The sequence below is a fragment of the Bidens hawaiensis genome, unplaced genomic scaffold (genome assembly GCF_021521415.1).
Source record: "Bidens hawaiensis isolate Kalapana, Puna unplaced genomic scaffold, B.hawaiensis_p1.1 tig00036464_1, whole genome shotgun sequence".
NCBI lineage: Eukaryota > Viridiplantae > Streptophyta > Magnoliopsida > Asterales > Asteraceae > Bidens > Bidens hawaiensis.
In genome coordinates, this window is record NW_027496379.1 from 118,072 (window position 1) to 132,561 (window position 14,490).

General features: G+C 38.0%; 2 protein-coding genes across 2 annotated transcripts; one reads left to right on the forward strand and one right to left on the reverse strand.

The window, feature by feature from the left end:
* The first annotated feature begins 286 nt into the window (after positions 1-286).
* On the forward strand, positions 287-1,434 carry LOC143588567 (protein FAR1-RELATED SEQUENCE 11-like). The gene is made up of 4 exons (XM_077069538.1): positions 287-376; positions 483-821; positions 969-1,221; positions 1,328-1,434. Exons 1-4 carry the CDS (start codon positions 287-289, stop codon positions 1,432-1,434), a joined length of 789 nt encoding a protein of 262 aa, XP_076925653.1.
* A 2,399-nt stretch (positions 1,435-3,833) lies between these two features.
* LOC143588572 (receptor-like protein EIX2) lies at positions 3,834-7,643 on the reverse strand. The gene is made up of 3 exons (XM_077069541.1): positions 4,409-7,643; positions 4,022-4,121; positions 3,834-3,917 (listed from the first exon to the last, which is right to left on the reverse strand). The coding sequence occupies exons 1-2, from the start codon at positions 7,578-7,580 to the stop codon at positions 4,033-4,035; spliced, it is 3,261 nt and encodes a 1,086-aa protein (XP_076925656.1). The 5' UTR covers positions 7,581-7,643; the 3' UTR covers positions 3,834-3,917; positions 4,022-4,032.
* Between the last annotated feature and the right edge of the window lie 6,847 nt (positions 7,644-14,490).

Genomic DNA, 14,490 nt, shown 5'->3' on the forward strand with positions numbered 1-14,490 from the left:
AGACCAGAGAACTTTCTTTTCTTAATAAGGATGTTTATAACTATTTTACCAAAAATCAAATATTATATTCAAAGAATGATACAAGAGAGCTTTTTGAGTAGTGTAAAAATGCTAAAAATGAACATTTTAATTTTCAATATGGATTTACACTAGATGATGAAAATAGGCTAGAGCATATTTTTGGTGTCATGCTCATTATTTTAAACTTTACCAAACATATGGAGATGTTGTGGTATTTGATACTACATACAAGGTGAATTCATATGACATGCTATTTGGCATATTTATGGGTATTGACAATCATGGAAGAACCATATTATTTGGGTGTGCACTTCTCTGTAACGAAAAACGAAAGACATTCGAATGGCTCTTTAAGGTAACTATATTTATGTTTGATTTTTGAAACTTTTTAGTATTAGTATATGACTTAAAATTTCTTAAATTTACTTTACTTTAAGAATTTTACTCTATTGATTAAAAAGTCTCCGAAAACTATATTGACCGATCAAGATTGGATGAAACAAGCAATTGAAACAGAGATGCCTTATACTAAACATGCATTTTGCATATGGCTTATCGCCGGTAAGTTTAGTAGTTGGTTTACTTCGGTATTAAAAAGTGAGTATTCAAGTTGGTGCAGTGAGTTGTACAACTTATATAAGTTAGAGTCGGTTGAAGAAGTTGAGCAACAATGGCCATTAGTAATTGCAAAATTCAATCTCAAAGAGAATAAGCATGTGACATCGTTGTATCAAATTAAAACATTTTGGTTTCCAAGTTATCTTCATGGCTTTTTCTTTGGTGGCATGACAACTACCACCGTATAAATTCGTTTATAAAAATGTTTATATCTTTCCGTATATGTTTAAGAGAGTTTATTAGACAAGTGAGTATAAGTATTTAGTTTGTTTCATTTTTTTTAGTTCAAACATTTTTTTACTAATTTTTTTACTCATAATTTTTTATAGGTTGATTTTGCCATTGAAGATGTTGGGCAGAAACAAATGCATGATAGTGTGTTAGCAAAATATCAAAAGTTACATTTGAAATCATTATCACCGTTGGAAAAGCAAGGTTACCAAGTGTTGACTCCTTATGCATTCAAAAAGTTTCAATATCAGCTTTCTCTAGCGATTCAATATTCGGCTTGTAAAGAAAATGACACAAGTTTTATTGTCAAGCACTACAAAGCGTCTCGATGGCATAAGGTGGTTTGGGATGGTAAGATGGCTGAATGCACTTGTAAAAACTTTGAATTTGTTGGGATACTTGTTCGTCATCTTTTGAGTATTCTTCTCTATACAAGCTGCTTTGAAATTCCTTTTAGTTATTGGCTATCACGATGGAGACGAGAAGAGGCTCAATTCAATAACGTCTCTCAATTACGGCAAGAAGGAACTTGGATATTACATCATCTTTTGTAGAAAACAGTGATCCTATAACTAATGCAATTGAGTTGGTTCAATGCACTGTTATTTCAAAAACAAAGGTACGACCTAAAGCAAAAGCGAATGAAAAGTGGAAAGGAATTAGCGAAACACGTAAAACATTGTTGACTTTGTAGATCTTATAGTCACAACTTCAGCACATGTCCATAGCGGCATGCTTCTGATGATGCTAATAATTCTCAACATCTGGCTAAAAAGAGAAAACCTGATATGCACAGTGAAGTAGATTGCAACCACATATTTAATTATAAATGTTGAAAATGCATCTTTTTTTTGTTATTATATAATAATGAAATTACTTATTCTTTTTCTTTTTAAACTTTTATATTTTAATATTAAAAAAGTCAATATTAGTTTGAGTTTAAAAAAGTCACTTTTATATTTGAATATCTTTTACATAAATGAATAGAAAAATGGTGGGAGATGAAATAGTAATTTAAGAGGGAAAACAATTATCTAGTAGTCATCAATGAAGGAAAGATTTAAAAGGGAAAACTATAATGTTAAATATGATAGTTATCAAGAGATTAATGCAATTAATAGAAAATTATAATTTTAACAAGAATATTCACTTAATTAATATTCCTTACATTTGCCTTTAGAGGGTCTTTAGAGCACATGTAGAAAATCCCAACCTAATATTCACATGTTCTACATGACCAATTATGGAAAGTGTGGAATGAATTGAAGTTTGCATATATAAGAGACCAAGGGTTCTAGAGGTGTGAAGAAGGCCGTGTAGAAGACACTATAAGAAATGTTATCTTATACAACAAAGCATTAGTGATGACAAAAAGTCGTCAGCATAGGATTGGCTACAATGACGGCATGTCGTTAGCATAGGATGGTGAAATTGTTTTTGTTTTTTGGCTTTTTGGGACGACATGTCGTTGCTACAGGGTATTTTTATTTATTTTACTTTTATTCCGGATTAGTCAATACCTTGAACAACGCCATATGTGCAAGCATGTCCGGAACATGTGTCTCCGACGTAGCTTAATTAAATAAATATCTTTTGTATTAATCTTGAACAACGCCATATGTGCAAGCATGTCCGGAACATGTGCCTCCGACGTAGCTTAATTAAATAAATATCTTTTGTATCATTAATAATGAAAAAAGTGTTGTATGACTCAGCATGTACGTGGTGACAACATTGTGGTCTTAATAGGGTTAAACAAGCCCTAAACCTCAGATAAGGTTAATCAGCACGTTCATCCCCCACCACACTCTGTCTCTCTCTCTCTTTAAATAATTTTTGCCCGAACCCACAATGAAACATTTTCCCCAACCACTTATTTCCACTGCGCGCCATGAGCCACCTTGAGCCACCTCCACCAATTGTGAGCCATGTATGTTAGGTATCAAATAAGTGAAAGGGGTTAACTGTAAATGTTGATTATGGGTTGTAGTGAATAGTCTAATTGTGCAAATATACGGATCGGATGAATGAAAACATAGCTATTGATTTGAAGGTTTAACTCCTCCTGTTTCTTCTTCTACAAATTCGTTAGCTCGATTATCGTTTGTGTCGAAACAATCTCAACCGCAGTGAGCCATATTAGTTAAAAAGTAAATACTCCATCTTTTATTAACAAGCTTACCCCATATTATTGATATTGAAGCGACCCTATATTGATGACATCGGGTCTGTATAGATGTAGTCTATACTGACGATATTACCCTACTTTAGTGATGACATGTCATTAATATTTGAGATAAGCACAATATTAAGTAAATTAGACAATAATCAGGTAACTGATGATTTTCTTTTAAAAGGAAAAATCACTGAAATCTTCTAAACATTGACCCGTGTACTATTTTCTTAATTGGGTGATCTGTCCTCATCATTCTCCCTTACTTGAAAAGAACTATCCGTTGAGTCTTAAGATTCTTTTATTGATGTTTTGTGCAGCTTCACTATTCTCGTAAATCTCTCCACCGCCACTTCTAGTCTCACATTCAAGGTTTTTCTTTCATGTATTCACATTCACAATTATAAAAAAATCTGACTGCTAAATTCTTAAGTTTGGATATTCAGTTGAAAAAATATCGACACTTTGAACAAATAAAATAAATAGTTCTAATACACAGAAATGTTACAGATATCTGGAAAAACCCTGGCTCAACCCACAACAAAATGTTCCAAAGACACTCGAACTCCCGACCTCCCATAAGAAAAGTCATGGGGTTATTATTGGACCAATTAAGTTTGAAATTTCAGATTTATTTATATTCCTTACGTTTCTAAATGTAAATATATATTACATAATTTTACCAGCATTAACACATCTTCTAAACTGTTCATATTTTTAAAGCCATTACCAATGTTCCCTCAGGCTTATCAGTGAATATCAACAAATACTTAGTTTTAAACTGATATATACCCACTTCTTGCTGATCAATAATCAGATTTATAAATTTTATGAGTCCAGCTGCTAGCTTCTGAAGAGGACTCCTGATGAAAGCCTACAAGTAATTGCAATGAGAAACATAAAGCCAGGCTGCATTCATTCTTGTCAACAGGAGAATCAATCAATAGGAAAACCATGTCTTTAGTTTTGACTACTAACCTTTGGGCTGATCACCGTATATTGTATTGCGATAAATCAAATTGTTGAACTTGATCAATTGAGCTAAAAACTTCATGACTTGGCTCATGCCTTTTAAAGCCTACATGTTACGTACAATCCGCCAGATCAAACTATGAACTCCTATACTTTCCCATAAAGTTTTCTATATTGCAATCCAATACATATGCATGTGGGTTTTTAGGTTGATGTTTTGTCTTTGTTTAGTTTAGATACAAAACAAAGATATTAAATACATCCTTACTGAACTGTTTAGAAATAGATGGCATGAACCTAATTATTTTTCTATAGTTTGAATATTAATTTTGACAGTATAACGTATTTTATAAGCAAAATAAAACAGAAAACTAAATATAGGTGAAGACTTACATGGGAATATGATAAAAATGAAATTTTGAAGCTTGATCCAGATTCCTTTAAGAAAATGATAATAAGTCTTTCTCCATCGTTTGTTAACAATCAATGGGCCAACCACGATCCAAAAACCAATAACCAATCCAATAAGCGTAAATATCACTAGGATCCAATCAATGCCATTAGATTCATTATCTTCCTCGTTAGTTCGACCGGGATCGTTGGCATTTGGTAAACACGCTGGTAGAGGACTCCCACATAGTTTATTTCCAACAAAACTTGACTCGTTGAAGGTTTGAAGTTGAGGGCCTGTTGGGATTCTTCCTACAAGATTGTTGTAAGATACGTTCAAAAAGCTTAAAGAGGTTAACGCTGATAAGCTTGAGGGAAATTTTCCATCAAGATGGTTTAGTGACAGATCTAAAGATTCAAGCTTTCCATTTTTGACGAACGAGTTGGGAATTTGTCCTGTTAAATAATTTTGTGACAGATTCAGGTACCGTAAGCCCAAAAGTGAAACAAGTTCATCAGGAATTGACCCTGAAAACTTGTTATTGGAAAGGTCTATTGTAGTCACCAGGAAAAGAATGTTTTTATATGTAGAAACTCGACCCTTTGTCACCAATGATGCACTGCCTAGAACTTGATTCTGGAAAAGAGTGTCATAAAGAAGAAATTGACTTAATGTTTCACTTCCAGAAATGGCAGTGAAGTTTGTAAAGCATGTTGGTAGGCTCCCAGAAAGAATATTATGAGCAAAATCCATGATCTGTATGGAACTGAGGTGACATATTTCTTCTGGGATATTACCTTCTAGTTTGTTAGAACGAAGACTTAGAAGTTTCAGACTTGTATTGTCTCTTCCTATTGATGCCGGTATTCTTCCCACCAACTCATTTTCTGCTAGCTCAATGATTATCAAGCTCTTGGAGTTCAATAACGACACGGGTAAGTTCCCGGATAGTTTGTTATTACGCAAATCCAACGATAATAGGGAAGACAAATTTCCTAGAGAGGATGGTATCGTACCCAAAAACTGGTTTTTCTCGAAGTTTAAAATGGCCAAGAATTCCAAGTGCATCCAACAATCTGAGATAACACCTGACATGCTATTGTTTGCGAGATTAAGAACTCTTAACTGACGCGGCTCTTGTATGCCAAAACACAAGAACTGTTCTATAGATCCTGAGAGATCATTGGACGAAAGATCTAGGAAATCTAAGTCAGGTCTATTGAAATGACCAGGTAACACACCATGAAAACGGTTGAAACTTAAATCTAGTACTGCACCCGGTGCAAGAAAACTAACATTTCCCAACTTCCCTTGAATGTTGTTGTGGGACATGTTCAATAATGTTACACTAGAGAATGTAGTCCAAATCCAATTAGGGATGGTGTCTGATATGTTTGTGTTGGCCAAATCTATTTCTGCTAAGCTTGTTTGTGACTGAATCCATAAAGGAAATTGAGGGCCTAAACCGCATGAACCTATTCTTAACACTATGAGCTGGAAAGGGGGGACCCAGTTTTTATCATTTAACTTAAACACTAACTTGTTGTCCCCAATCCACAAAGTTGTTAAGGATGTTAAATTGGATAAATGTTTTTCAGTCACAATTCCTGTTAACGAATTATGATGAACAGTTAAAAAAACTAGTTCCTCGAGTCGCCCAATGCTTTCAGGAAGACTTCCATTCAAATTGTTATACGATAGATCCAAGAAATTCAATGATGACAAACCACCAATGGTATTTGGGATAGAACCTGTCAGTTGATTTATATTCATTTGGAATGTTTTCAAGAGAGACAGATTTCCTACAGAATCAGGAATGGTCCCTGTTATTTTATTATAAGCAAGATCAATGCTTCCAAGATTCTTCAATCTACCTAGTTTTTCAGGAAGTTGGCCAACCACATAATTTCCCCTTAAGGCTAATAATTCTAGTCTAGGTGACCCACATTCACAAAATCTTTCTAGAAGTTCCGACACATTTCCGTAGAAGTTGTTAGATTGCAGATCAAGGGTAACCAAATTGCAAAGATTACTTAAAGATTTTGGTATCTCCTCAACAATTTGGTTATTCGACATGTCGAGATGCACAATCAGAGACAAGTTTTGTAAGTTGCCAAGAATTGGAGCAGATATATTGCAGTTACTAACATCTAGAAAACGAATATTCCTTAAGCTAGACAATTCATTCAGTAACGAAGAAGAATTCAGAAAAGCGTTGCCTGAAACACTAAGAGTCCTTAAAGAAGGCATGCTATGGAAACCATTGTCAGTTCCGGGACTTAGACCACCAATGAAGCAACCAGTAAGATCTAATGAAACTAAGTTATGTAGACTGTAAATCCAGCTAGGCAACAAACTATCAGGGAATAAGTTGAAGGAAAGATCCAGTACATTAAGGAATGTAAAACTAACTGAACTTGGATTACCAGGAAGTCTAATCAACCCGCATGAAGAAAAGTGTATTTCTAGCAAAGAAGGGAGTTTGCTTATAACCTGAAACCAGTCTGAAGCTCCTGATAGGTCGATGCCACTCATATTCAGGTGTTGCAACTCTTTAAGATCATTTAGCCATTTCAAACTTTTTGAATGCATACCACTAGATATGAGATCGCCATGAAGATCAAGAACACGTAGTGTTGATAGATTTCCAAGTTGATATGGGATTTCCCCACTGAATTGTGATTTTGAGATGTTAAGATATCTTAGGTTCTGGAAAGAACCAAGGAAGGCTGGAATCTGGATCGATCCAAAATCGTTGCAGCTTATGTCGAAATGCGTGAGTTGTGATAACTTGGTCACCGAAGGACTTATGGTTCCTCCTAACATTTGTTTGGATGCTTCTTCTAATTCTTCAACGGTGTCATAAGAACCATGACAATGACCGTGAATGCTATCGTCGGGTCCTCGAAGACGAATGTCTTGGACATGACCAGTCAAATTGTTGCAGACCACACCGGACCAACTGCAACAGTCTTTGCCTACCCAAGAAGATAGACGGTTTGCTTGATCGATGAGATTGTTCTTGAGCTGAATAAGCACCAGTCGCTCACTTGGTATGCATAGTATAGGAGGATCTGAGTTTTGATTACATGAACACAGGCTGCAGAGTGATGAAACAAAGAGAAACCAAAGGCATGATGAAGAAGATAAGGTAACAAGTGTATGAACCTTCATTTGTGGTTACGATGAATGCAAAAAGGTTTAAGTTTGGTTTGCTATTCTATAAGGATACCATTTAAGTTTGGTTTGCTATTTTATAAGGATACCATTTAATGATTACACGAATTGTCAAACCTCCGTACAACATAGAAAGCTTCTTTGGTGTGAAATGAAAACAAGTAAAATTACGGTTATGAGAGGTTCGGTTAATATTTCTAAACTTCGAAAAAAATCTATAACTAAAAACTTTCATATTGCTAAAATAAAAATTAATTCGATTAAAATTCATATTGGACCACTCGAGATATTTTGTTGTGTGCATAGTAATAGTACCAATTATTTTGGCTAGTACGTACACTTTTTGGGAGTGCCCAGCCACTAGGACCAGCCACCGACCGGCTTTTATGATTAAAATCGATCGTCATGTTATGTCATAATAGTTTTTCAAATATTATCACGTTTTTTTAGATTGGTTATTCTTTTATACATTTAACTTCTTAGTGTTTATAAAATATATTGTAACTAAAAATCCAGTAAAAAGTAATTAATGGAATTAAGTTACCAATTATGCTTTGTTATATCCTATAGAGATGAATATGTTGTTTCATTTCTGGGCCACCTTTTAAACTCGTTTGTTATGAAAATGGTTCATATAGAAAACCAAAACATTAATTGAACAACATAAGTAAAGAGCGTAGTGTTATAAGAAGATACAAACACAATTATTTATAGTACTTTTAATGAACCCACCTAACATTCACTCAGTGGCCCCCACTATATTTGTTTCAGCCGAGAGAGAAAATTGTTTTATCTCTAACGTGGGGGAAAGGATCACCAATATTCGTTGCAAGTTGGAAAGGATCATCAATGTCATCTGGCGAATCTAGGTACTCCTCACTACTTGCATAGAAGAGCGTTTGATGATATGAACACTAAACATTTTTTTTCTCTTATAAACCTTTTAATCGTGAAATCTTAATTAAATAAAGTGTATGTATACAAGATTATTTTAGTTATTGTTTTAAGTTATTTAATTTGAGAAGGGTGGTCAAAGAGTTGGAATGAAGGTTATTAACCTAATAGGAAGATGGGATGAAAAGTGAGTCATGTTGATCTTAAGATGTTGTTTGTTTTTTAAAAAAAAAAAAAGCTCGTGCAGTCTCTTTTGTATGCACCATGCAAATTATGTGCAAACATTGTCATCTGCAGACTGTTTATTTTCTCGAATATGTTTCATTAAAAAACGTATGCGCAAGCTTTGCGCAAACACACCTATTTTTCGCACCTTTTTATCACGTTTTAAGTACTTAATCGTATAATAAATAATAGTTATGGTTTGTTTGTGCATGATTTTACAAAGTTTAATAATTGTGTAGTTTATGAATTTTACTAGAGAAAAAGGTTCGGGTTTTTGAAGACATTGGAGGCCTTTATGATCAAGTTTGAAGACTAAAACTCAAGGCTCGACACAAGCCCACAAGATACAAGCCTTACTTTTTATTATATTAAGATAATTAAAAAAAGAAAAAACCCTAGAGCAGCCCCCTAGAGCCGAGCCGATCGCAATCTGCAGCAGCCAAGAAGGAAGAAAAAAAGTTTTGTGGAGGTGTGTGGCGGCCAGGAGAAGAAGAATAACATCAAGGGAGACTTGGGACAGTAGCTAGCATCATTCCTCATCGTTTATTTCAGCCATAACTGATAGTATAACTCTAATAAACTTTGCTTTCTTGTTCAAGGTTCATAACTTGTTGATTTGATCTTTAAACATGAATTGTTTTGCATTTGAATTGAAGATTGAGTTGTGCTTGATTAATTCTGATTATTGAATGAGTTTAATTATGAATTGGTTGAGTTTTATGATGTTTACAATAAGTATTTGCTATTTTCCAAAAGTTATGTTAAGCTAAACTTGTTAGTTCTACTTAGGTTTGATGAATATTGTTAGGTTTTAGTGAGTTTTAGGGATTGTTAGATCATCGTGACTTGATTTGTTAATGAAAGTTTGGTTTAATATTGAATTAGGTTGTGTTTAGTGGCTGTGATTTTATTAATTACACTCATAAACCCCTTTCTTCGATTGATTGAATTAGTTTTGATTAATTGTTGCTTGTTCGATTATTTACTTTGTGTTTAGAGATTGTTTGCAGGGTGTACAACTGTAGGGTTTAGTTGGGTGTGTTAATTAATTGAATTCAGCGGGTAAGCACCTTCTTAGAGACCAAGAGGTGATAGGAAGTAAGGTCGTCTCATAGCTTTTACTTGTTAGGATTAGGATCGCGCTAGAGCGGGTTCGGTTCTTGTCGGGTTTGGGTTTGTGAGCGATTACTTGATCTAGATTAAGTTAAACCAAATTTTTCCTCTATCCTTGGTTGTGTAGTATTCGTTTCCATTAGGGTCGTGTGTCGGTGAGACTGAGAGGAGAGTCGACATTAGAACACTTTAGAAATTCGTTTCCCGGTTTGTTCTTAAAATCAGTTAAGTGTAAGTTAGGGTTTGTTAGTGAGACCGAGAGGTGATCTAGCTTTCTTGAGCGAACCTTAGTTGTGTCATCCTTAGATACTGGTATCGTGAGATTATTCAATCCATTAGCTTATTAGACCTTCAATATGATTCTTACCTAGGTAGACGTTTTCTCCATTGTAAGTCATTCGTAAAGTTTCGTTAAGTTTTGTTGAGTTAAGTCTTTTAATTTAGTTAAAGTAAGTTAGCTCAAGTAGTTTAATTATTAAAAATCATTTAAAAAAATATTATTCTTAGGAAGGTCTTGTCTAGGGTTAGTGATCATAGACGTTTTCACGTGTCCTCGTGTTCGATACTCGGACTTCCTTAGTTCTATATTACTTACGATCGGTACACAAGCCGGTTGTGTGTAGTTTTATTAGGAAAGTCCGTTTTATAAATTTAAAGCTTAGTTGTGAGTTCCATAAAAAGAGCATCATTAGACACACAACAAGTTTTTGGCGCCTTTGCCAGGGACACGGTTTGAGGCGTATTGAGAACAACTCGAGTTAGGACTTACCTTATTTGCTACTCGTTTTTCTTTTTCTTAGTTTAAATAGTTTAGCTAATTTTAGTTTCTTTTGTTTATCTTAATAGTTGTATGTGATGTACTCGATCTCTAGGACTGCCTGAATCTGAGGGATTTTCCAAACCAGAGAGAGTTGCGAGAGAGACGTCGTACCAGACCGTGTTCTAGTTCTTCTATGCCCGTTGTAATACGTCCTCATCTCCTACTTTTTCTGAATCCGTCATTAGGGATAGGACTATGGGCGACGCACCACAAAAGAGGACAGTTGCAGACCGGGCACGTCCGGTCGATGCAAGCGCGAGATCCAGCATTGATCCACCGGCCATCGCAGGTAACACAAATTGGCAGATTCCATCAAACATTCTGAACACCATCTCTCATTCTGCTCAATTTCACGGGTTTCCCCAAGAAAACCCACATTCTCATCTCACTCGCATTGCACGTACTTGCGACACGTTTCATCTTGCCGGCGTATCCGAAGACGCCATCAAACTCCACGTCTTTCCATTCTCACTCGTTGATCATGCGAGTTTGTGGCTTGAGTCCCTCCCACAGGGATCCATTGCTACTTGGGCCGCCATGCAGAACAGTTTCTTGAGAAATACGATCCTCCGGCTAAGACCGCTCGTTTGCGGTAACCAGATTCATTTTTTCTAGATGGAGGACACCGAGAGATTCTACGAGGCATGGGAGAGATTCAAAAATCTACTAGCTTTATGTCTGAACCACGGCCTGCAAGACTGGGCAGTTGTTGAGAAGTTCTATAATGGAGTGACATACGCGACTCAGAGTATGCTCGACACGGCTGCGGGAGGCAACTTATTGACGACGAAGGATACAGATGAGTGCATTGCTTTGTTTAACGGGTTAGCGATGAGTGGATACCAGCGACCACCCGCTAAGAGCACCAAGACCGTCGACTCCCTATCACGCGGCATGCATCCGGTCGACACGAGCACCGCACTTGCGGCACAGGTTGAGGCGTTGGCGAAGATCGTGAAGGACTTGCAGGTGAAGAGTAAGCTGTGCGAGATCTATAGAGGAGGGCATGATACCGTTCAGTGCCCCATAGGTTTCCAGGAGGAGGCAGTAGACTTTGTTAGTAATCCGAACCGAAATCAAAATTCTTTCAATTCTTATAATTCGGGATGGAGAGGTAATCAAAATTCCAACTGGTGGAACGGAAATCAGCCCGGCTTCTAGCAACGTCAGAGTCTATTCCAGGATTCCGGTTAGGGAGCGAGTAGTGGGGAGAAGAAGCCCACGTTAGAGGAGATGATGGCACAGCAGACACAGATGTTGTCGCACCTTATGACTCTAGAGGACTCCCGTCACAAAGAGACTCAAGAGAAATTTCGGGAGCATAAGTCATTCATGAGAAACTAGGGAGCGTCAATTCAAAATCTCGAGCGTCTGATGGGAGAGATTGCGATTAGATTAAATGAGAGGTCGCCAGGAACACTTCCAAGTTATACCGAAAAAAATCCAAAGGCGTTCACTAAGGCAGTAACGACGAGGAGCGGTACAGGGGCACGTAGCGAGCCTGTGAGTCAGGAGGCGACGAGAGGAGTCATTAAAGAGCCTGCAGTAGATGTAGAGGAGCAAGTGAACGAGGAGATTCAGTTGGAGTCTCCGCCGGCCAAGGTGCATCAGAGGCGCAGCCTAGGAAGTACAGCACAGGCCGAGGACCAGCAGTTACCCAGCACACCAGCGAGAGTCTACAAACCTAGACTTCCATATCCCGGGAGACTCCGCAGGAATAGAGACGAGGAGCAGAACTCCAAATTCCTTGATCTTTTGAAGCAGTTTCACCTTAACATTATGTTCCTTGAGGCACTCACTCAAATGCCGAAATATACAAAGTTCCTTAAGGATATTCTTTCAAATAAGGAGAAGTTAGCTGAGGTGTCTTCCATCCCGTTGAGTGCTAGTTGCTCTGTAGTCTTGCAGAGAAAGTTACAAGAAAAGATGTCCGATCCTGGGAGTTTCACGATTCCCTGCATCTTGAGTGATGATACAGTGGTTTATGCACTGACGAATCTTGGTGCCAGTATTAATCTCATGCCGTATTCCGTGTATCGCAAGTTGGGTTTAGGCGAACCACTTCCAACCCGAATGAGTATCCAGCTTGCTGATCGTTCTGTGAAATACCCTAGAGGGGTGGTCGAGAACATGCTTGTTCGTGTCGACAAGTTCATCTTCCCGGTGGACTTTGTCATCCTGGACATGAACGATGATGATAGTGTCCCACTTATCTTGGGCCAACCATTCCTTGCCACTGCACAGGCGTTGATAGACGTCTGCGAGGGTAAGTCGATTTTAAAAGTTGGGGATGAGAACGTCATCTTTGACGTTCGACAGTCACTGAAACACCCCAAGTCTGCTGATGACTCCTTATACTTCATTGATACCATCTTGGAACATGTTGGGGAGTTTTTCAGTGAGATCTGTGGAGGGTCTGCCTCCGACATCCAGATTCTCGATAGGGAGATTCCAGAGATTGAGATGGTTACCATGACCGATCAGCCCTTGGGTGACGACACCGAGTCACATAGCCCTGAATCTGGCGTGTCTGCCGAGATCGTACGAGACGATCCGATGGACCAACCTTCTGTCGAGAGTCCTCCTTCTTCCTTAGAGCTTAAGAATTGGCCTGCCCATCTGGAGTATGTGTTTCTAGATGAAGAGAGGAAGCTGTCGGTTATCATTGCATCTGCTTTGACGGAGGTCGAGAAGAAGAAGTTGTTGAGGGTGCTACGAGAGCACAAAGAGGCGATTGCATAAAAGATTATCGACATTAAGGGTATCAACCCTTCGTTTTGCACTCATAAAATCCTCATGGAGGAAAATTTCAAAATTTTCGTTCAGCCGCAAAGGCGGCTTAATCCGAAAGTGCAAGTGGTTGTGAAGAAAGAGATCATTAAACTCCTTGATGCGGGGATCATTTTCCCCATTTCTAATAGTGTTTGGGTAAGTCCAGTTCAAGTGGTTCCTAAAAAGGGTGGCATGACTGTCGTCATCAATGAGAGGAACGAGCTCATTCCCACTAGAACTGTGACTGGATGGAGAGTCTGCATCGCCTATCGTAGACTGAATGATGCCACCAGGAAAGACCACTTTCCTTTACCCTTCATTGATTAGATGTTGGAGCGTTTGGCAGGTCAGCAGTACTACTGCTTCTTAGATGGTTTCTCCTGGTATTTCCAAGTTCCGATAGCTCCCGATGACCAGGAGAAAACCACTTTTATCTACCCTTACGGAACGTTTGCCTACAAACGTATGCCGTTCGGACTTTGTAACGCTCTGGCCACATTCCAGAGGTGTATGGTCGCCATTTTTCCATGATATGATCGAGGACTCCATGGAGGTGATTATGGACGATTTTTCTGTATTTTTGAGTTCCTTCGATCATTGTTTGTTTAATATTGAGAGGATGATGTCCCGCTATGTTGACACCAACCTAGTCCTTTACTGGGAGAAGTGTCATTTCATGGTTCGCGAGGGCATTGTTTTGGGGCATCAGATTTCGAGTGCGAGGATAGAGGTTGACCGAGCAAAGGTTGAGACCATTTCTAATCTTCCCCCGCCCACTTCTGTGAGATCCATTCAAAGTTTTCTAGGTCATGCTGAGTTCTACAGCCGGTTCATCAAAGATTTTTCTAAAATCGCGAGACCCATGACCAAACTTCTGGAGAAGGATGCTTCATTCGTCTTTTCTGAGCAGTGTATCGAGGCGTTTGATCTTCTGAAAGACAAACTCGTTAACACCCCGATCATGGGCTCCCGACTGGTTGTTACCATTCGAGTTGATGTGTGACGCGAGCGACTTCGCATTCGGAGCGGTTCTTGGACAGCAGAAGGATAAAAACTTCTATCCGATTTACTACGCTAGCCGGA